This window comes from Carassius gibelio, chromosome B13 (genome assembly GCF_023724105.1).
Source record: "Carassius gibelio isolate Cgi1373 ecotype wild population from Czech Republic chromosome B13, carGib1.2-hapl.c, whole genome shotgun sequence".
Taxonomy (NCBI): Eukaryota; Metazoa; Chordata; class Actinopteri; order Cypriniformes; family Cyprinidae; genus Carassius; species Carassius gibelio.
The window spans coordinates 15,419,143-15,441,306 of record NC_068408.1 but is presented as its reverse complement, the minus strand read 5'-3'; the positions used below and the strand labels follow the sequence as shown (position 1 = coordinate 15,441,306).

Here is a 22,164-nt window from a genome sequence, read left to right as displayed (position 1 = left end):
TGCTGGGGAGTTTATGTTTCTGTTAACTCTGGTAATTTGGCCGCACGGTAGCAACCGGACTAATCACTTTTTGGACAATTATTACTTTAAGAACACAATTTTGGGTTTAATGTACAACATTAAGTATAATTTAGGCATATGGAAATGACCTGAAAACTGATTCAGATAAGTAAAAAAAAAAAAGAGTCCTAAAACTCAAAGACAGAGTTGTAAATGAAGATGTAAAATGTTTTAAATGGGACTGAGATGGAATATACACAGAGTTTGGTGTTTGTCAAACTATATACTTGACTCTTGACTAGGTTCAGTATCTCAAGTTTGTCTCTCAGGCTGAAGATGATTGTCTCAAACACACAGACACAGGACATTTACTCATATATCAAGTATAATGATCAGATGCTGTATTAAGAACAGGAGCGTGTAATTTCAGTTTGGTAGAGCTTCCTCTGAGGTAGTCATATTTGCTCCTTGCAGAGACTTGACTAAAACACGTAATGCTATTTCCTCTGGGAAAAAACCTCTGCATTTTCTCTTCTTTACAGTTATACTCTGATAAAACTATGTCAGCATTCTCTGTGTTTCTTCATTTATGTCTATAGCAGGCAAGTAAGAGGTTTCCTGATTTTACTCTAACCTAAAACTAATCACACTGAAACTGAAACAATTATTACAAAACCATTGAGTTTTACTGGATTATAATTTCTGAACCAGAGAGTAAAAATGAGTTCAATAAACAAATTTAAACTGCAGAAAGTCTTTTTCCAGACTCTAGTTGATATTTAATTTTATATTCGAGTAAAACGTGGCATACAACCACACTTAGTAAAGTATTTATTTTGGTATTAGTTGTTTATCACAAGAATGTTCAATGGATAGGCCTATAGCATGACAATAAAGAGAAGCATCAGAAAGGTATTACTGAAATATTTCGAGAAGGAAATGCAGTAAGTTTGGTGTATACTGTGTGTGTCAACTGTTCATTACATATAGTTCAACTGTCTGTTGAAAACAGCCGTTAGTTGCACAGTTCACTCTGTGAAATCAGCTCATATTATGAATGCTGTTCTAATCGGTGATCCATCTTGTACAATATGAACCACATCCTTTGCGAAGAAAGAATGTACGCCTAGAATGCTGCTGAAATGTTCTTGATGCTACATTAACATGACAGACACTGTACTCTCTGGTTCTTTCCTCTGCACTCAGTTGGATAATCTACCAGTATAATGACTGCACATGTGTGTGTTTGTGTAAATGGAAACTTACAATTAAAGGAATAGTTTACCTAAAAAATTTTATGTGCTTAAAATGTACCCTCAGTTAGCTTTTTCATCAGAACAGATTTTGAGAATTTAGAGAAATTAAGCAGTGAATTAACTTTCTCTGTCTGCAGTGAACGGGTGCCATCAGAATAAGAGTCCAAACAGCTGATAAAAACATCACTATAATCCACAAGCAATCCACACATCTCCAGTCCACCAAACAACATCTTGTGAAGTTAAAAGCTGCATGTTTGTAATTAACAAATTCTTCAGGACTGTTACTTTCGGCTAAAATATTACTCTAACCATAATATTGCTTTATCCAATTAAAAAGTAGCCTTTTCTAAATCAGGAGAGAAAAATGCACTGATCAAGCATAGTTGATTTTGATGTAAGAGGACAACTGCAGATGGACTTAGAGCTATAACACCTTAATGATGAATTTGTTTCCTATAAACAGCTTTTCAGTGCACAAAACGTTAATTTATGATCTAGAGTAAGATTACTTGTGGACTACTGTGATGTTTTTATCAGCTGTTTACTGCAGATGAAATGATGAAATGCTAAATTTATCAAAATCTGTTTGGATGAAGAAACAAACGTATCTACAGTACATCTTTGATGGACTGAGAGAGAGTATATTTTCAGCAAATTGAGATTTTTGGGTGAGCTATTCCTTTAATATTATGTCTTGACTGAATAAGACAAAACAAAGAATGGCATTTATACTTTTTATGTTTATTGGCATAAAATGCTTTAATATTGGTACAGTTATATGTTAAATCTTGGGCCTACTAAACATACCAGTCGTCAAATTTGAAACAAACATTTTACTGCATTAAATACAATTGTACATTGCACACTGAAAATAAATGAGTGACTGTAAATCATGCAGTTACATCGGTTCACAAGAGTTTGTGATAAATGGTTCTATGGTTGAAGGAGTTTCTTACACGGTGGTCCTAGGAAAGCTCAATATATCTAGGTCTGGCAAGGAACAAGTAGTGTACGTTCATATTTATGTGAGGGGCCAAAATAAACCGTCTTCAACACCCCATTAGTTGCAGGAGGTAATTTTGGATCTAATTCGATTTATCTTGAGAGGAAGCAGGGAGACCATCTCAATGCTCAACTCTAGCTCGGTTTCAACAGCCTTCTTGGCTTCTGGGTTCTCCTCACAGTATTGTACTACAAAGTTGTACGAATCCAGCGAGTTGGTGAGATTCTCCAGTTGGGTGTCCAGGTTACTGGAAATAAGCTTGGACTGTAATCTGGCAACACGGAACCTGGCCACCAGCGCCGGCCTTAGCAGGTCATCCTCGAGCTTTTCAGGAAACTTGCCCTCTGGTGAGCGGATGGAGTCGAGGAACATCTGATAATACTTCATAGAGGAGGAACACAAGTTGTTAAACTTCTTTATGGTGTGCACATCTGGCTGATCCTGCCTGTCAGCCACAGCCAACTTCAGGTCCATCATCTCATAATAGGTTTCTGCAAGTTCAAACTGCAGCTGTCGGCAAATTAGCAAATAATACTGAGCATTCAGATCCTTGCAGATTGGCTCTAGCATGTCGACGCGACGTTTGTGCATCTTGCAGCGGCGTTCCAGATCCTGTTCAAAGAAGGCCAGGACTTTGAAGAGAGCACTATGGTCTTGTAAGATCTCAATGTGATCTGTCACATGACCATCCATTGCGAAATACTCTTTGGCCTGGGCTACGTAGCTTTGACCCACTAGAAAGATGCTACGGGCTTCTTCAAAATCTAGAGGAAGCATGCTGCTTACTTTCTCTTCCAGGCTGCAAATAGAGTCAAAGGTATCGCTTGAACCAAAAAGGATGGCACTTTTTCTTCCCTTCTCTTTTTCTTCCTCTACACTGCGACGTGCCCTCTTCAGTTCTTCCTGGCGATCTAAGTCTAGTTCTCCGATATTATCCTATGGAGCAATGGAAAATGCTTAGACAAGTCAAAGTAATAAGTCAAATCTCTTTAAAATGTAAAAGAAAGAAGTATGGCTACCTCAAGAAGTTTTTTAGCATCTTGCATCAGATTAAGGCAATATTTAATCCAGCATCTGGCAATTTCAGATCGCTTCTGCAGGAGCTCTTCACGTTTTTCACATTCAGCATCACCTTTAAAAACATTCATAATTTATAGTAATATATCATATAATTTTTAACTTACATGTAGCAATTTTAATGCTATAAAACAAAAGGAAAGCAGGAAAATACTTTATTTGGGGACATAAGGATTTTTAATGATTACTATTTTACAATTTTTTAAAGTGTAATTTATTACTATGTCATGTCAAAGTTGAATTTTCAGCAGCCATTACTTCAGTTTTTAGTCACATGGTCCGTTAGAAATCATTCTAATATGATGATTTCCTACTCAAGAAACATTTTTCATCACGTTGCTTAATATTTTTTTATGGAAACAGGATTCCAGGATTCTTCTATTGAAGATTTTCAAAAGAACAGCATTTATTTGTAATAGTAATATTTTGTAACATTATAAATGTCTTCACTGTTAATCAATTTATTGCATCTTTGCTAAAAAATTAAAAGTATTAATTGCTTTAAAAAAAATTTAACTGAACCAACATTTTATTGGTAGTTTATATAATACGTTGACTCTACATTTGTAAATACCATTAGTCTCAGGTTTCAAATGCAGCATTATAACACTTTTCTAGATCTTTTAAATATGTTTAGTAGACATAACCTTTTAGTATTACATTGTAGTCTCTGCTGCACAAAACTAATTTACGGTCAATACATCTCTATAGGTTCCGTTTCATTGGTCAAAGTTGTACAAGCCACAGTTTGCTGGTTTGTACAACCTCAGGATCTGATGAAATGCAAAACAACCCACAAGCATGAGTGTAACAATAACAGACATATAGTGTTAAAATACATGGTTTCAGTACTACTTTATAATGAAATACGGTATTATTACAGTGATAGTTTCACTTTAAGTGAAACTAAGGCCACTCGTGAAAGGCCTAAATATAGGGAGTTTTGTTTTCATTTAGCAACCACCATATGATATTCAGTAAAGCAACTGAAGTGCAAGGAAATACACAATATCCAGCAACATACAAGAACGAAGACCTCACAGAAACCCACTTTCTTTGGCAGCTGCTTCTGAGGGGATTTCTCCTGCAAGAGTAGCAATTACGCTAGCCGCAGCCAAACAGTGACGAGCCTCCATGTACCGTGTCTGTGATACAATGACAAAAGAGACAAAGTTAATTACTATGACCTTGACTCCAGAATCATAGAGCGTATGGCTGTCCTAAGCTCGATCCTTATTTAACATCAGCTGTCATGCTGGTGTTGTGCAGTAGGCAGCAGTATGCATCTTCCAGTAGGTTTGCCAACCTCTATTTACAAAAAAGAAAAGACGCTGTGGAACACACACTATGTACACTTCATACCTTTGTGATGTAGTACTGTGACAGTGTGGCTGCATTAATAGCCCACTCGAGGGGCACAAACTGCTTGTACTCCAGCTGTCTCTGTAGTGTGCTGTGACAGTACTGTCCCGCTTTCTCATACTGCTGCAGATTCTTGTAGACTTGAGCCAGATAATACAGTGTGTGCGTATATGCCATTTCAAACCTGCTGACACATGTGGGGACAAACTGGGGTTAAAACATTTGTAGAAGCACAATAATGTTTTATATAGAGGAACATAGGGATGGATATTACCTTCTTATCTTCTCTTGTTGAGATAATTCTTCTCCCTCTAGTACGAAAAAGTCTTCAAGATCCAGTGGGGGTTGACCATCCTGACATGCACAAAAAAAATAAACAAATGTCAGCTCAAAACATCATCGTCATCATCATGTACGCGCAACTGTATGTAGTTTTATATATTTTTGGGACTTTTTGGAGCTTCTACAGTTAAAGGGTTAATTCAACCCAAAAATGTTCATTTTTCGATTCCAACAACAGAGCACCTCAATTATTTAAGAGACATTCTTGTCTACTTCTGGTCCAATGGTGGACAGATGACAGCTCACTCAGGATGGGTTTAAGGAAAGATTCCAGTCTGTGCTGAAACACCACTGTCAATCAAACAATCGTGGGAGGGGCCTGTCTGTGTGATGTCATCTGAGATCAGCTCAATTTGGGGAAAGGGAAATGATATACTGAGATAAAAATAAAAATAAAAAAATAAACACTGGGTGGATCTTTATCCTTTTAGGTTGGTTGTGGTCAGTTCAAACCACTTGTGAAAGTGCATGTCGCATCCGATGACCCTTCTGAATAAATTGTTATTTTTTGTTTTCTTTAAACACAAGAAGTATTCTCGCAGCTTTGCAAAACTGAAGTTGAGCCTCTGATGTCACATGGACCGTTTACCGATCTGGGAACATTTCAGTTCCATTGCTGTCTATGGGAGGGTCAGACAGCTCTCAGATTACATCAAAATTATATTGATTTATGTTCTGAGGATGAACGAAGGTCTTACATGTTTGAAACGACATGAGGGTGAGTAATTAATGACATAATTTTCATTTTTGTATGAACTATCCATTTAAGGGGAAGAAATTAACTGTGAAATATGTCACTGGTGTCTAGCTGTCAAAGGGCCTGTCGCTTGTACCAGTAAGAAACAGCTTATGAAACCTGTCCCATTCGCACACATAATGCAAAAAAAAAAAAAAAAAAAAACAATCTTATAAAATTCCTAAACTGGATGGTAGAGTATATAATGTAAGTGCATAGTGTGCAGTCATTTGGGACACTACCTTGTTTTTAGCAAGCTATCAGGCTATGGTAAAATACTGAGGATACGTCACAGCGACGTCATACAGAACTCATAATATGATGTCCAAAATACCGTTGTTTAGGTAACTTAGTTCAATAGGTTTTGACAGAAAACGTGCCACACACACACCTCTCTCATGTATAGCAAATACATAGATTCGGCGATTTCCAGAAATCCTTGTGCTTTTTCGATCTCATCTCTCCCCGCCCACAAAATGCCGAGCTGATTCTGTAAAAAACAAAACAAAAAAAAAATCACACCGCAATCACACCAAAGCGCAGAAGTCAATCACCAATAACAACTCTGCACAATTATTAAACTACATGAAGCTTTTATGAGGAATGGCTCGTGTATGTTTACCCGGGCCTGTATGAATAACGAGACGTTCTCCCGTGTTGTTGTGCACTTGTCGATGAGTTTCAGGCAGTTCATCAGATGCTGCTCTCCAGCGGACAGCTCCTCGGTCTCTATGTGGTTCACACCGAGACAGTACTGCACCACCGCGAGCCTGGCCGCTCGCAAACCGGCGGGAGAGTCTCCGGAACACGATTTCCCGCATTCACTCCCCAGTTCTCCATCCACCATCTCCCTGGACTCACAGTCTGCTTCATTGTCAGCCTCGCCCTCCTCCTCGATTTCAATTTTTTTCAGTGAACAATGGATTTCCTTCAACAGATCTCTAGCTTTGTATTTCGATCGGAAAGGGTTGTTCTCAGGGTCTTTTCTCGACTCTATTTCGGAGAGCTCCTGGGCCAGGCGAAATTTCTCGCACACGCTCCTCCACTCTGAGCTCTGGTGGGCAGCCATGTTTTCTTCAAGTGTTCACCAGCAGAGGTCAGTCAACGACGCACAGTCTTTGATAACGAATAATAAACGAATAAATGTTACATATTTATAATAAATATTTTATTTAAAAAAAAATTATAATATCACAATTATTCGGTTGTTATGTTGCTAGCGCTCATATTTTAATAATTAGCTTCTGATATGGATGATTATGGCATTGCCCTTGATCAGTCACAGTCACTGTGCCTTTCTCTCTTCCAGATATTCTGGCGCCATCTACAGGGCAAGCTGTGTATCTCACAGACAAAAGCAGGCTTCTTGCACAGTGAGTTAGCGGATATGACAGGTCAATGTTTTTTTTTTTTCAATACATTGGGCCTGTCCCAAAACCAACATTTGTGGTCTTTGAACTTGTCTTCTTACTGATATGTTTCCTGTATTTGACCCATATGTTCAGCTGTACAGGAAGATCACGAGTGTGTGGACACACTCAGTAACAACATGGGCTAGTTTTCAAAATGCAAATAACATTTTTACAGTACTTTTACACTTTAAAATAAACTTCTAATCGCTATTGTAAAAAGACAACTCTTATTTCCATACATTTCCTGATTAGCAGATAAATGTTATATAAACCAGGCGAATAAGACAATAATCCCATCTGTTAAAACCTTCAGAATATAGAAAGGACCAAACTGCAATGTTGTCTGTAAATGCTACTGAAGTGAAGATTTCTGATTTCATGAGTAAAAACACATTTTGAGAAAATGGCCTTGAACTTTATAGGAACAAATAGATACAATAAGTAAAATAAAATAAGCATTTTCTTTCTGGTCTGAAAGAGATTTTGGAAGCAAAATAGCCCAAAATGTGAAATTTGAACAGCGCATGAAAAACTATGTTTTGTCTGTACACTATAAAAAATGTTGGGTTAAAAGTAACCCAACCTGTAACCCAACTATGGGTTGGTATAGCACCTTCCCATCTATGGGTTATTTAAACCCAACCCATTGGGTTAAAAGTTACCCAACAGTTGAGTAAATTATTTATATTAAATAACATCAGTATTTTTATAAAAAACTACTTAATACAATCATATAAATACTTTGTTGTAAATTACAGGCTTAATTTTAATATGCAAATTACACATTTACAAATATATTTAAAAATATTTTATTTAAATGTACAAGAATGTGGAAAAATACAACTGACATTTTCAAGATGTACAAATTATTCACAAAAATTCATATTCATATCAAAACACACAAATGTTTAAATACAGTTAAGGGCTATGGCCTAATGGTTAGAGAGTTGGACCTGTAATCTGAAGGTTGCAGGTTTGAGTCTCGGTGCTGGCAGGAGTTGTAGGAGGGAGTAATGAACAGTGCTCTCTTCCACCCTCAATTCCCATGACTGAAGTATCCTTGAGCAAGATACTGAACCCCCGGTTGCTCCCCAGGCGCTGGATCTATAGCTGCCCACTGCTCTGGGGGTGTGTTCACTTCTCACTGCTGTGTGTGTGCACTTGGATGAGCTAAATGCTGCCGCTGATGTCCGTGCTCTGAGTCTCTGACTGGACCGTTATAATTTCAATGGAGTGAAGCGGGAAACATATTTAACCCAACAGTTGGGATATAACTAAAAATAACCCAACAACGAAAAAAAAATGACCCAAGTTCCAACAAATTTTTAGATAACCCAACACATTGACCCAGTAACCCAACGGTCGGGTTAAAAAAAAAACCCAATGTTGTTTACTGTGTATGTAGGCTATGTGTCGTGTTTTGGTCTTTTAGTCTGTCAATACTGGTGTGTAGGGGGTTTATCTCACTCTCTCATCAGTTGGCAGGTAAATTATGGTTTGAATTATGGGGCATGACCTCCTTTTTCAAGGCCCAAAGCTACACCTTTTTACATGTTTCATATAAACATATAACAGTGTTTTCAAAATATGTCTTAGTAACCGAAAAGGTTAGATTACAAGATGATACATATTAGCCTACATAGAATCTTGCAACTTGGCCCTAAGAAAAATTTATAAAAAATATTAAAATGTCCACATTTCTGCCTTTTGTCTATGTGGTTGACACTTTTTGGATATATGGCTTGTTAGCCAACAAATACCAAATTGCAATTGGGTTTTGTTGGATTAATGCTGGATTAGACCCTTGTTGGTGTTTATTAGTATGAAGTGAAAATGACATTTATGTTTCCCAACATTATAAATCGATCAGTTCATGATGTTCAGATATGTTAATTCAAATGTCCACTGTCCAATTTCAGAACATCCTTCCCATGTGGTCTCTACAAAGTGATACTTTTTTCTTACACCCACAGTATGGTTCTTGTTTTACATCACAAACTAAAGAAGAAGTTCACGATGCTTCTCTGGAGGGTACAACAGAGCACAGAATAAAATCTCAGGGTGAGTGACATTTGCAAGCTTTTCTCGTCATTTACCAAAGCTCATAGAAATGCTGTTTGTAGTCATAGAAATCATTATAGAAATGTTAGCTATATTGCCTTGCATATTTAAATTGTAGATACTATGTGTCCTAATTTATCTCCACTTTTTTCTCGCAATTAATGTATTTTTCACTTCACCATTTTGCTTCAACCTGACTCAGATGTACCTGAAACACTGCGAAGGCTGCAATGTTTTAGTTCCTCCTTTTAGTTAATTGTGGGTAGATTAATGGCATTAAAAGCAGCTTTTAAATAGGAACTTTAATGGTTTTGCATTGTTTCTGTATTTACTCATACAGAGTTAAATAAAGGCCAGTTTGAAAAGCAGTGTAGTCCCACTGAACAGAGTTCATTTCTAGAGCTCAGATTCATCTAGTAAAATAATAATCTAAAACGGGGTTTAAACTGCACTGTTTATATAAATATATATATAAAGCTGGCGTTTACAGTAAAAAAAACCTGAAATAACGTTAATATACCTAATTATGAAAATCTGTTTTGTGTATTTAACATATGCTGATAAACACCGTAATGTCACTGGTGGTAACCAGAAAGCCACATGATTAATCAAAGTTCATCACAAGTAGTTGAGGTAAATCCTAATATATATATATATATATATATATATATATATATATATATATATATATATATATAGAAGGTGTGAGGTGTTATACTCACAAATGAAAAACACTATGAAGGTAACACATATGAAATAATGCAATAAAGAATAATTAAATGCTGTAAGATGTACATAACTGATAAGAAACATCTAAGAAACATTAATGAAAAACCATCCAATGTGAGGTGTCACATAGAAATCTTGGAATGTCAGCTGTATTTAACAGTATTTTATTGTTTTTTATAATATTTATTTTGCAGTCTGAATGTTTTATTAGTGTAGTTTTTTATTTTATTTCTTAATTTATTTTACACTGTTGAAATGTGATGAAACACTGTTATAAATCAAGTAATGAACCTTTAGCTACTATAATGTATACACAGTTTGTGAATGCTCTGTGTGTGCTGTCTGTTTTACATGGAAGCTACATTATAGTTCAATTTAACTTCTTTTTTTAACTTGTGTGGGGAATTTTCTGTCTGTTTTACAGGGTCACAGCAGCCTACAGCAGCTCTGTCTGTGTGAGGTTAAGCAGTTGCTGTGTATTTTAGGAAGTGACGCTAACACCCACCATCAGGAAATGGACTATTTCTTTTAGTAGATGTAAGTCATGAGCTGAATGCATTTCGGTCTTATACCACAGTCATATACGCGGTGTATTTTCATCAGAAGCTATAGACCAAGAACGGAGGCAAACATAAAGCCACTGTGTGAAGCTGCAGCCATTATACACCACCTGAAACAAGACACTGTTTATTGCAACCTGGGACTCGTATAACAAGTAACAAGGTGAGTCATTTTTAAATAAAGATCTCTTTTACTGCTGTTAAAATGTTACACTTGAACAAACAAAACATTCTTTGTTTGGTTTTTGGTTAAGAATTTTAGTTTTTAATTCATTTTAGAATTTAAATAGATTACTGACGTAAGCATATAAAATTTGTTGTTGCTGAAAATGATAGAGATGACATGATGCAAAATAACAATTTTGTTGAAAGCGAAAAGGAAGTTGAAAAAAAAAAAAATCTTCCTGTGCATTTGCTTTGACATTCATCGACACTGTGGGAAACAATAATAAAAGATAACTCTGCATATGATATAAAGTTGCATAATTGCATTTCCTTTTTTAGAATTTGAGTTTCTGTTTATATCTACTTGAAGTGGGAACTGTAGTAGTTTCATGAAAAGTGGATTCTCCTCTGACAGGTTACATCGCAAACAGGAGAGTCACACAAATGTATAGATAGCGTAAAATGTGAAATTTGTTGTTAATCGTTTGTGACATCCTAAACAGGCTTTGCACTGAAATGTATCTTTAACCGTATTTGATCACTACTGTACTATTGATGTGGGTCATAGAAGATGTTTCATAGTTAGCCAGCCTGATTCATTAAAATTCCATTGGTAATTTCTTTATTCATATCATGTGTTTTCTAATTTTATTTGTAAACAGACACTATGTCAGAGTTTAGGAGACAGAAGATGACTAATTTTTGACAAAACCAACTTATTGCTCAATCATCTTACGACAAAACATTGCAAGCTCTATAAGGAACCTCTTGCAACATGGCTGGCCTTCAGATCTTCACTATTCATCAATCATTAATCAGCGAATAAACAAACTCTTTAGGGTGTACTTTGGTTCGATTTGAATACATCAGTTCATTTAAATTGCACAGTTTTGCAGAAACTTAATAATTTTTAAATAAGGTTTATTGGAGTGTCTTTCTAATTTAAATTTCACATATAATTCAATGTGTTCTACTTTATGTATGTGTGAAATGTTTGCATTTTGAGGACATTTCTGAGTGAAAATTATTTCAAAGTAATATTTTACAGTGTAACTTTTAGTTTTGGTAGTTGATGAACCAAGAAATTATTTTAAATTCTTCTGTTCCATTTATTATCCATTTGTGTTGCAGAACATCCTGGATGCTCCACAATGTGTGAGGTGTTAATTGTTTATACCAGTGAAGCCAGGGAATGGGCCGACTATCTACAGCAAATTTTGGCAGCATCGTGTAACTTTACAGAAGGCTCCATCATTCTGTATGATGTGAATGAAGAGATGTGGATGAAAAACCATGAGCTGTTTGGCTCCAGCAAATGCATCATGCTTTTGCTGTCTGCTGCGTTGCTGGACATGCAGCTAGACCCTGAGGTGCAGGACACTTTCCGGGATCTTCTTCAGCCTCCATTCAAAATCGTTGCCTTTTTGTGTGGTATAACAGAAGGGCAAGTGTCAGCGGACTATTTTGAATACTGGGAATATTGGAGAAAGCTCAATTCAGAAGACGAACCATCAGTATATGTGTCTACTGTCCTTGAGTGTATTGATAATGGTATGTATTCTTTAAACGGTATGTGCATTCAGCAAAAGAACATATGAATTACTTGCACTTCACCTTTAATGACAACGATGGGCTAAAAAGATGTAAAACATTAACATGACTCCCCTGCAGTCTGACAAACACTGCAAAAGAGTGCATATGAATATAATTTTACTTTTGTATATTACCTACATTTATGTTGATTAAGATGTATATTTGTTTTTTTAGTATTCATATTTATCTTTATTTTTCATTTCTATTTAAAAAAAAAAAAAAAAAATTATGTACTATAAATAATTATGCATGTTGGACAATAATGAATTTGACCAAATAATACATAATTAATTCTAGTAATATATTTGGTTTGAAATAATTATATTTTGAGGTCCGCATATGTCTGAGCTATAAATTAAATTAAATTAAATTAAATTAAATTAAATTAAATTAAATTAAATTAAATTAAATTAAATTAAATTAAATTAAATTAAATTTGCACAAATATTTTTGCATTGTGGATCATAATTAATCTAACTAATCATGAAGGGGTGAGCCTGAAGTAAAGTTTAATATATACATTTTCATTTCTAGGATCTGTTAGTGAAAGCCATTGCCAGGATCCATATGAAATTGAACTAGAAGAACAAATGAATGAGTTCACATTATCAGATTTTCCCGAGCCTTTGCCCGATGAGACAGAACCGATTCAGTTGAACGGGAATGATGTCTGTAATACTGAGCAAACTTCTTCAAATACCACAGAGCCACAAGATGACCAAACTTGTCTCACTGTCCAACCAGACAGAATACTCTGTGGGGTAAGTGCATGAATAATTGAATAATGTGCAGAGCCTAAATAAAAAAGCTTTTCCAAATTTATATGGGCATAGTTGTTAATGTCAGCATGAAGCTCACATGGTTTGAGATCACACTTCTTCGTGCTTTTTAAAATTAGACAGGAAGTCAGTGCAGGGCCCTTGTCTAACAACCTTCATTTAGATAACATTCTTAATTCGGTGATATGTTGAAAGAAGGATGATGTAGCAGCGATGGGCGATAAACTGATTAAAACAATATCACAGATGAATGAAGTTGTCGTCTTCATAGACTACCTTAGTTCCTGGCTGTAGGGTGTTTTTACTAACCACTTAAATACTTTGCCGAGTAGTTTTGAATCAGTCGATTTGATTATTTGTGAATATAATAAATCCAACTGAATTTAATGGACGAAGAGACATTTTTATACAGTAGACACTCATACAACTTTATATTTTGATATTTTCGAGTACATATGGCTTAAATAGTGTTAAGTGTTGTTCATATTTTTTTAAACTCTTTATCCTCTACATTGTAAACTGTTGTTACTTTTGAATTTTGTAAAATCAAAGAATTTTACACTCTAGCAACTATGGCTTCAGCATTTCATTCGAAAGCATTTGCGGACATTTGAGGAATTAACATCACTCGTTTTGTGTTACTCTATGTCATTTACTGTATTTGATACTGTCTCGTGACTTTCTCACCATTTGCTTGTTCCCATAAAGAATCGTGTGGATATTTATATAATCATGGTAAAGAAAATTGTGGATGAGGGCACACTGGAGGTGGAGTTTCACTCTCAATACTCGACACCTCAGCGGATGCCTGGAACTCTTGTAAATGAGTACATTGTTACTGTACAGTCACCTGGTAAGACAAAAACACAGAAAGAGGAACTTTTCATATCGGTTCCTCCATCCCTTTTCACTTTCTACTGAATTTACATATTGTTTCCTGTTAATGTGCTCACTTATTATAAGAGAAGCTTTGTCTTTTGCAAATTTGTGTTTGGATTTGTCAGGGTTGTTTGCTTAAAATATATATTTTTCCTCTTAGATATGCCAGCTGGGAAAGTCTCATTGACTCTTTATCAGAATGAATCTGTGGTCTGTTCAACAACTGTAACATATTACACAGAAATGGAGGAAATATGCATGTATCTAAAGAAAGCAATGGATCCAGTTCAGTTCATGTGTCAGGTAATGATGAAACAGAAAAACTGAATCTCATGAACTGAAATGACTCGTGAATAATGGAGTTAAGGCCTGCGATGCTTATTTGCATAGCACTTTTCAAAATGTTAATAATATCAAAGTAGCTAAATGTTTTGTATATAATTATATATCAGTGAAACATTATGGTCTTGTGAAAAATGTGTTCATTAATTTGTAAAATTATAATTAAATGAATAAATGAAACGATTTAACTTTTGAAATATTATAATATGCTGTAATTTTATGTCAGATATCAGTGGTGACAGTGTATTGGCCCCACAGGTGGTCTGCTCTCATACGCCTGAATAGCAACACACAGCCCTGAAATCAGTAATGCAAGATGCTTTATGCAATCTGTTGTTTAGTCAGTAACAATAAAAAAAGGTAAATTTTACACATGTAAAAAAAAATTGTGAGGCAACAGGAACAGAAATAAACACTAAATGAAATGTTAACATGCAGACCATAATGTTTTCCCCTTTTTAAAGTATTTACAGAAGATTACCTTGAATTCAAAGACTAACGTTGAGCCTTTTTTATTATTGTTTTATAATATTCAATTTTCAGGCATTTGATATCACGTCAAAGGTGCCCGAGTCATTGGATAATTTGCTTGCTGACTGTCTGGAAGAACGGATGCCTCTAAATGCATTACAAGTATTTGGAATAAGTCAAATTGCAGATAACACACCAGCGAGTAAGTGATTTCATTCATAACAGCTTGCTTGTCTTATAGTTTATAGAAGTCTTGCTTATGATGAATATCTTTTATGGTGACAGATAACATAACACCAAGTTAAGGAACTGGTGTGGATGGTTAGATTTTTTTTTTCGAAGACAGGAAACTCTATTGAACAATAATGAAAAGCAATCTCTTTGTTTTCAGATCACCGTGACGTGGATCTTCCCACACTGCTTCACTTCTCAGCCAAGTATGGCTTTAAAAAGTTAACGTCTTTGTTAATGCGGTGTCCTGGAGCCATGCAGGCCTACAGTGTGATGAACAAAGATGGCGATTACCCTAACAAACTGGCCGAGAAGAGTGGCTTCTCTGATTTAAGACAGTTCATGGACGAATTTGTTGTGAGTTAATTGCATAAATGTTCTTGTTTACTTCTGTAACTGACGACAAGTTGTAGTACCAAAGTCAACCAATTCCTGAAATGCTGTGGGAAGGAACACATAAACATCTCAATGCATGTAAAACTAAATATCAAAGCATTGTAAAAGTGCTATTCGCAGTTTCATTTTGTTATATAGCTCTGTTAATAATCAGCACACATTTATACAGCAGTATTTCTATTAGTCTTCATTTAAGTATAGCTGTGATGATGCCGCTAATAAATGCAAGCTTCCTTTTTTCATAAAACGAAACAGGAGACAGTAGATCTAGTGAAGACCCACATGGAGGAATCTCAGGACACAGCTGGCAACGAGGATATCTATGAGGACATGTTGACGGCTTCCCAAAATTTCATCACAAATTTCGATAATGAGGACATTTACGAGTCTATGATGAAACTGAATCCTGACATGGGTTCGTGTTTGGCATTTTCTTTTGAAACTCTAGGATATTTCTTCCACAAGAACAGTAGTCATTATTGCATAAATTATAGCATTTCTTCTTCATATTTTTTCAAGGCATATTTTGTTACTACTGCTAACTTGTGATTATATGTGATCATAAAATGTAAGCATTAAAAAAACATGTTTCATGTGTCTAATGTCAGTTGTTTCTACAGATGATGATCTGGAAAGTGCTCTGGAGGACTGTAACTCGGAGACAATGCTGAGAAAGTTTTTTGAAGGTACGTCAATGAGAAATGTTGATCACGACACAACAGTTCTTTGTGTGACTATGTGACTTCTGCCACTTTTTCCCGTGTGATAACACCCTCCATCTTGTCTTTTTTTATACATATATATATTTATATATATATATATATATATATATCTGTGAAAACGTGTTGCTTATTAAAAAGTCTGAAAACACATTACTTGCAAATTTCACCTGGTGTAAAACATTTTTGCAAAGGCTTACAGTCTTATTTTCATGTTTGCAACATAACATACCAGGAAATAGTCCAGTTATTAAGACAATTTAGCAGAATCTGCTTGTATGTATGTTTGAACCTCTCTGTCACAGGATGTAGCTTGTTTGCGTAGTGCAAAAACCAGAGCAACTTGCTAATATATGGCATTTATAAAGTGCAATGTTAATTGGTGTAGAAATAACATGTTTTCCTTTAGCACAACCTGACAAGAGTTTAAAGTCCTTTGAACATACTTCAACCAATGGTGGATTGCCTGAAATGGATGATGAAGATTACCATGACCTTAATGTGGATATCTATGGGGACATAGAAGATGAGGACCTTTATAATCCATGCTGCCCTGATCAAATTTATGACACGGTGGAGCCACAATCCACCCCCGAAATAATCAACCGCCCACCAGCACCGATTCCACGACCTGCCAACCTGCCAGAGCCTGAAGAGAACACAACCTACATTTCCAAAGGTGCAAACCAAAAGTTCATTACGCAAACCCCGCTAAACCACAGTGCAAACATAGCTCTAATTTTAGCTTTTAAAATCAGAAACTGTTGCATCATTTACTCCCTCTTTCATCATTCTACATCTTATTTTTTTCTACGGAACGCAAAAGAAGATATTTTGATATTTCAACACGCTTTTCAACATTCTTCAAAATATCTTATTTTGTGTTTCATGGAATAAAGAAAGTTTTGCAATTTTCGAATGACATGAGGGTGAGTAAATTATTACAGAATTCTCATTTCTGAGGAACACCTTCTCTCTGAAAAAAGTCCCCTTATAGTAATTTCAGTTCAATTTGATCTGTTTTACAGTTTTCTCTCTCAAGGAACCTGTATACTCACTCAGTCAACGGCCAGAAAGAGATTCCTCTTTAGGTATAAAAGTCTCCTGAGCCTAATTGAGAACAGAATATGGATTATTCAATTGAAAGTAAATCTCGATTTCCATGCTTGCAGCTCCTGTACGGCTGGTGAGAGACAGAGACATGAGCAGTCACCATGACCCCTTTGCAGGTATGAAGACCCCGGGACAGAGGCAGCTCATCTCTCTGCAGGAGAGGGTGAAGGTGGGTGAGCTGACTGTGGAAGAGGCAGTGCAGGAGTTCAAGGCTTGGCAGTTTGATCAGGATAAAAGATGGCGCTCTCTCCGCTTTCAGCAGGTAAGAAACTCCGGGTCACATTTTGGCATTTTTCTTTTTTTTTTTTTGATATCATATTTGATCAGGCTTTTATGGCTCATAGAGTTTGATATATTGAGAATATGGAGCTTATAATCAAGAAGGGGAAAAAAAAACTAAGCCCAAACTAAGTGAAAATATGCTCCTTGATGAAGATATTATTTATATAAATAGATTAAATTCTGATAGCTTGTAATGTAAATCAATGAGATATTTATAACAGTACAGTAGACTACATACATAAAATGCATATAAATATCAGTTGTCACTCTATTTTTCCCAATAATATGTCTTGTTAAGATTATATTTAAATCCTTAGTTTTATTATTATGAGGCGAAACAATGATAACTGGAAGATACAAATAAATGTTCGTCAAAAACCTAATGTATTATATCTTTAAATCACATTTTAACATTATTTTTCTGTATGGATAATTAAACTGTGTTCATCTTGGAATATAAATAACAATATAAAGGTATTCTTACATTTAGATTTCACAGCAAAATGACTCATTCTTCCTTTTTCTAAGATTATTATTAATCAGAATGCATGTGCTAGATTGTGTAAAAGAGGTTTCTCAGCAAAGCTTTAGTCATATGGATAATTTAGAGGCCTTGCAAATGAAATACAATGTTAACCCTTCATAGGTTTAACAAATGAAATGAGTGTCTCTGTAACACTTTTCTTTAAGGACAATTTACAAAGATTAAGAGACAGCATCACTCGACGCTGTAGAGGCAAAGGGACAAATGGTAAGGATATTTAGCACACATTTCATTATACAATAAACTCAGAAGTGGTGAACATGGGATGCTATTAAAATGTACAAACCTTTCTGTTTTTCCATTAGAGCTTATGATTACAGCACCCATGCAAACAAACAGTCAGTGGGGTTCTCAAATGAACGTGAATTGCTCCGTGTATGAACCTGCACCTCGTTCGATCGCTCAACCCCCTCCTGTAAGTAGACCGCTGCAGAGAGGAAGCTGGCAGACAGGAAGCACCTCCAGCACTTCTAGTATGTAACAAATAACTTCTTTAATCTCACACAATAACATCTGATATTACTGTGAACAGAACACTGTTTACAAGTATGGAGTTTTTCTACAATGTAAAGGTAAAGGTTTTACCTGTGCAGGTAGTAGCAGTCACAGATTGAGCATTCAGAGCACTGTCAGCAACAGCAGTGGGGTGGAAGGAGAATGTGAGGTCAGTTTTAATCACAGTTTCCACAGAAACTAATGTTTTCAACATTAAGAAATGTTTCTTGAGCGGCCTATCTGCATATTAGAAATGACTTCTGAAAGATCAAGAGACACTGAAGACTGGGATAATGAAAAATTTCAAGAAAATTCAGCTTGGCAATCACAGGAATTCATTATATTTTAAAAAATATTCAAAATATATGTATATTTTTATTTTTGTTATTATTATTTTTAAACCATTATCTATTACTACTGTTATATTGAAATATTACTGGCACAAAGTTTTTTGCTTAGGTTGTTGTATTATAAATTCCTAATATCGTATGTATTTTCTTTCATGTTTTTAAGGAGCCTCCAGATATTCCACTTCCTCCTCGGCCTTTCCGGTCTGTAGTGGATACTCCACCAGTGCTCCCTCCACCCAGGGTCCCACCACGGGTAATAGAGAGGTACGTGTTAAAAATGGAGTACACAACACCAGGTAAAACCTGGTGTTGGAATCTAAAAAAATGAGTGTGTTTTCTGTCATAGCTTTATTCTGAAGTATAATTCAAACTGTAAGTAAAAATTCATTTAACTGAGAATTAATTATTTTATAGAGCAAGTCTTTAGATTTGAAGCTGTACAGAGCAAACATGTACATAGAGAGTTAGTTTTACTTTTCGAAAAGTTTCACTGTGAGAATGTACCAGATGATTGGATAAAAGTTTGTAGGTGAAGCGAAGGTGCTTCGTTTATGAAACTCTACACCTCCCCATGTGACAAACCACAGCAGCAATCGCTAAACTTTTAAAACCACAATGCTGGAGTTTGTGAAGCTTAACTTTCCATCAGTGACTTGATCAAGTGTAGCGGCATCAACCTTAAAATCTCATGAAGACGGATTGTGGGTTTAGAATGTGCTACATCTTCATCAGCTAATATACACAAACACAAACATCAGAGGATTGGTGTCAGAAATATGGGGGTGATGAACATCCGCAGTCTGATGTGGGTGCCACACATCCACTGCTAAATCTTGCCTAGCTTATAGGAGCTATGATAAAATTAGAGAAATTTTAGAAAGGCGTGCGATCTGTGTACATCCAACCCAAGTACTGTACCTTTTAAGGTGGCTATAAGTGAAGACATATATGCAAAGAAGACAAGAACGATCACAATTCAGGTTTCAAATGTTCTAAACCACATGCTACATGCAAAATATTTGATCAGTGCAAGTCAAAGAGGAGATTTTCAAACTTAAATTTTCAATTTCTTTGTAAAGAGGTTGAAATAAAACATACAACATGAAACATGATAAACTTACAACTACTGTATGAAGACTGAGGATGAGCTAATAAAAAATAAATAAGTAATATATGGAGAAACGAAAAGAAAATAATACAATTCAATTGTGTTCTTTTGAACCTTCTGTTCATTCCTGAAAGAAATGTATCACCGGGCAACTGTTTTCAAAATTATGATATTAAAAAGTTATTTCTAAAGGATGATGTGTATGCTGAAAATTCAGCTTTGCCGCCATAGGAACAAATTATATTTTAAATGTAATAATATTAAGTATAACTGTTTACTGTATGTCTAATCAAATAAATACAGCCTTGGTGAGGATTATTTTTTATAAACATTAAAAAAATCTTACAGACCTCAGACTTTTGAACAATAGAATTCACTGTCTAATATTTGGGGTTTAAAAAGCCTCTACATATATTGATCTTTATTTATTAGGCTACACACATTTAACAGATGTAACCCATTTCCCTGGTTTGTCTGGAGCTCAGTTTGTATATTGCTCATTTTAAATTTAACCTGCTGTCTCTTAGGAATCCAGAGGTACTAAACGAGCGATATGTATCAACTCCATCCCGTCCTGTTCATCAGACGTCTGCGCAAAGGCCCATAGCACCTCCACCCATACCAAGACGCACATGGTGATGGCATGCTTCAACATGGCTGGCTTTCATTCTATTGACTCTGCACTTTTCTTGTTGAGCCTTTGAGATCTGTAGTCTCTTCAAGGTGGAACAAAAGTTACTGATTATGTCCAAAACTGAAGACAGCTGCTTTGCTGCCCTGTCAGTCAATGACCTTACAGAGGTTTTGTATGAAAGTGCCTCTTAAGGAAACTGGTTTGCCATTTATATTTACCAACTGCCATCTACGTAGCACAGAGGATATTATGCAAACATTAGTTTCAGAAGTCTTAATGCTATTTTATTTTTCATATACTGCCTGTGGTTTCAGTACCCAGTGTTCCTCAAGGGTTTTCATCTAGACTCAACTTGCAATGCAAACATTCACCTTAGTTTATAGGTATTAAATGATCAATCTCCAGCTGAAGATATGCAATATGTTGGAGGGGTCTTATGGTCACTTGTTTGCAATATAGCCATTTGGTTTGTGCTCTCTTAGTCCCATCAGTAGCAAATAGCAATCTTGGAACCAATTTTTTTTATATATTTGAAATATAGGTTGTGTTGGCTGGGATTGGTCTTTAGATGAAGAGATTTTAAGCTGAATAGTTTTATGCATTTTAAAAATATTTATTGATGTATTCACTTTTTATTGCTGATTATGATATATCACCCAAAGAGAAGCAGAGAAAGAGGGTATTTAACAGCATAAAAAGTGTGAATGCACAGTGTGAAAATGGCAGATGTGTGGTTTGTGTGTGTGCAGTATTTGTGGGTGTGTACATGTTTGTTAGATCGTGAAGACAGAACTGATTAAAGTCAAGATTAAAAGGATGTAGTCTCTTCTTCCATATTGCCATCCTTTTTAAAAACTTTGCAAGACTTTGTTTGTAAAAGCTGGCCTCTATAGAGGCCCTCACTATATATAGTCTATATATATATATATATATATATATATATATATATATATATATGTGGAACTGTGGAAGTGTTTGACAAATGCATATATTTACCTAATAAGAATGAGTAGGCTATTTAGCCTACCCAATGTACTTGAAACATATTTGATCTTTTGACAGATAATATGCTCAAACTTTCATTCACAAAATTATTTAATATGCAATCCAGTGGCTATATTTTTGCTACTTGCTTAATACATTTCATGTTAATGTTAAAAATGACTTTCTGATATGTTTTTATATGTGCCATTATAATTCAAATACATTTATTTCGATTATTTTGTCTTTTAATTTTGACTTTGAAAAAATAAAAATAAAAATCTATATATTTTTATATATGTATATATTTACTTTCATTTTTTAGCTCATCCGTCGACTAGTGATTCTCAACTAGGGGTCCTGGGACCACTAGAGGGCCTCAGCAAACTTTCAAGAAGGGGCAAGATGACTTAAAATATTTTAAACTCATGAAAATTTAAATAACTTGATTATTAACGTTACCCCAAAACGCTAAAACTGAAAATAGCCAACATGTCAACTTGCATCATTTGTATTGTTGTATTTTTATAACTACTAGTAA

General features: G+C 35.3%; 2 protein-coding genes across 6 annotated transcripts; one reads left to right on the top strand and one right to left on the bottom strand.

Annotated features, from left to right (window-relative positions):
- Window positions 1-1,979: 1,979 nt before the first annotated feature.
- On the bottom strand, window positions 1,980-6,848 carry kifbp (kinesin family binding protein). The gene is made up of 7 exons (XM_052571951.1): window positions 6,402-6,848; window positions 6,171-6,269; window positions 4,976-5,055; window positions 4,702-4,885; window positions 4,391-4,484; window positions 3,282-3,394; window positions 1,980-3,198 (listed from the first exon to the last, which is right to left on the bottom strand). Exons 1-7 carry the CDS (start codon window positions 6,846-6,848, stop codon window positions 2,320-2,322), a joined length of 1,896 nt encoding a protein of 631 aa, XP_052427911.1. The 3' UTR covers window positions 1,980-2,319.
- pik3ap1 (phosphoinositide-3-kinase adaptor protein 1) lies at window positions 6,738-21,459 on the top strand. 5 transcript variants are annotated; one of them, XM_052571947.1, is made up of 21 exons: window positions 6,738-6,875; window positions 7,089-7,152; window positions 9,165-9,252; window positions 10,406-10,518; window positions 10,585-10,704; window positions 11,838-12,257; window positions 12,834-13,060; window positions 13,787-13,931; window positions 14,118-14,260; window positions 14,843-14,972; window positions 15,162-15,358; window positions 15,653-15,812; window positions 16,018-16,083; window positions 16,505-16,795; window positions 17,145-17,207; window positions 17,289-17,491; window positions 18,202-18,262; window positions 18,361-18,528; window positions 18,634-18,719; window positions 19,064-19,164; window positions 20,536-21,459. In XM_052571947.1, exons 6-21 carry the CDS (start codon window positions 11,858-11,860, stop codon window positions 20,645-20,647), a joined length of 2,553 nt encoding a protein of 850 aa, XP_052427907.1. In that variant the 5' UTR covers window positions 6,738-6,875; window positions 7,089-7,152; window positions 9,165-9,252; window positions 10,406-10,518; window positions 10,585-10,704; window positions 11,838-11,857; the 3' UTR covers window positions 20,648-21,459. The 5 variants fall into 5 exon arrangements, with proteins under 5 accessions (XP_052427907.1, XP_052427910.1, XP_052427909.1 ...); XM_052571950.1 differs by lacking the exons at window positions 6,738-6,875; window positions 7,089-7,152; window positions 9,165-9,252; window positions 10,406-10,518 and having other exon boundaries at window positions 10,525-10,704; window positions 16,526-16,795; window positions 18,649-18,719; XM_052571949.1 differs by lacking the exons at window positions 6,738-6,875; window positions 7,089-7,152; window positions 9,165-9,252; window positions 10,406-10,518 and having other exon boundaries at window positions 10,525-10,704; window positions 16,526-16,795.
- The last annotated feature ends 705 nt before the right edge of the window (window positions 21,460-22,164 follow it).

Excerpts from the sequence above, each read along its gene's own strand:
- kifbp (XM_052571951.1), bottom strand. The coding sequence starts at position 6,848 with ATGGCTGCCCACCAGAGCTCAGAGTGGAGGAGCGTGTGCGAGAAATTT. Across the intron at positions 5,056-6,170 it reads ATTTGCTATACATGAGAGAG|GATGGTCAACCCCCACTGGA; the intron begins GTGTGTGTGTGG and ends TGTGCATGTCAG. Across the intron at positions 4,485-4,701 it reads CACAGTACTACATCACAAAG|ACACGGTACATGGAGGCTCG; the intron begins GTATGAAGTGTA and ends ATTGTATCACAG.
- pik3ap1 (XM_052571947.1), top strand. The coding sequence starts at position 11,858 with ATGTGTGAGGTGTTAATTGTTTATACCAGTGAAGCCAGGGAATGGGCC. Across the intron at positions 14,973-15,161 it reads TGCAGATAACACACCAGCGA|ATCACCGTGACGTGGATCTT; the intron begins GTAAGTGATTTC and ends CTTTGTTTTCAG. Across the intron at positions 18,720-19,063 it reads GGGTGGAAGGAGAATGTGAG|GAGCCTCCAGATATTCCACT; the intron begins GTCAGTTTTAAT and ends CATGTTTTTAAG.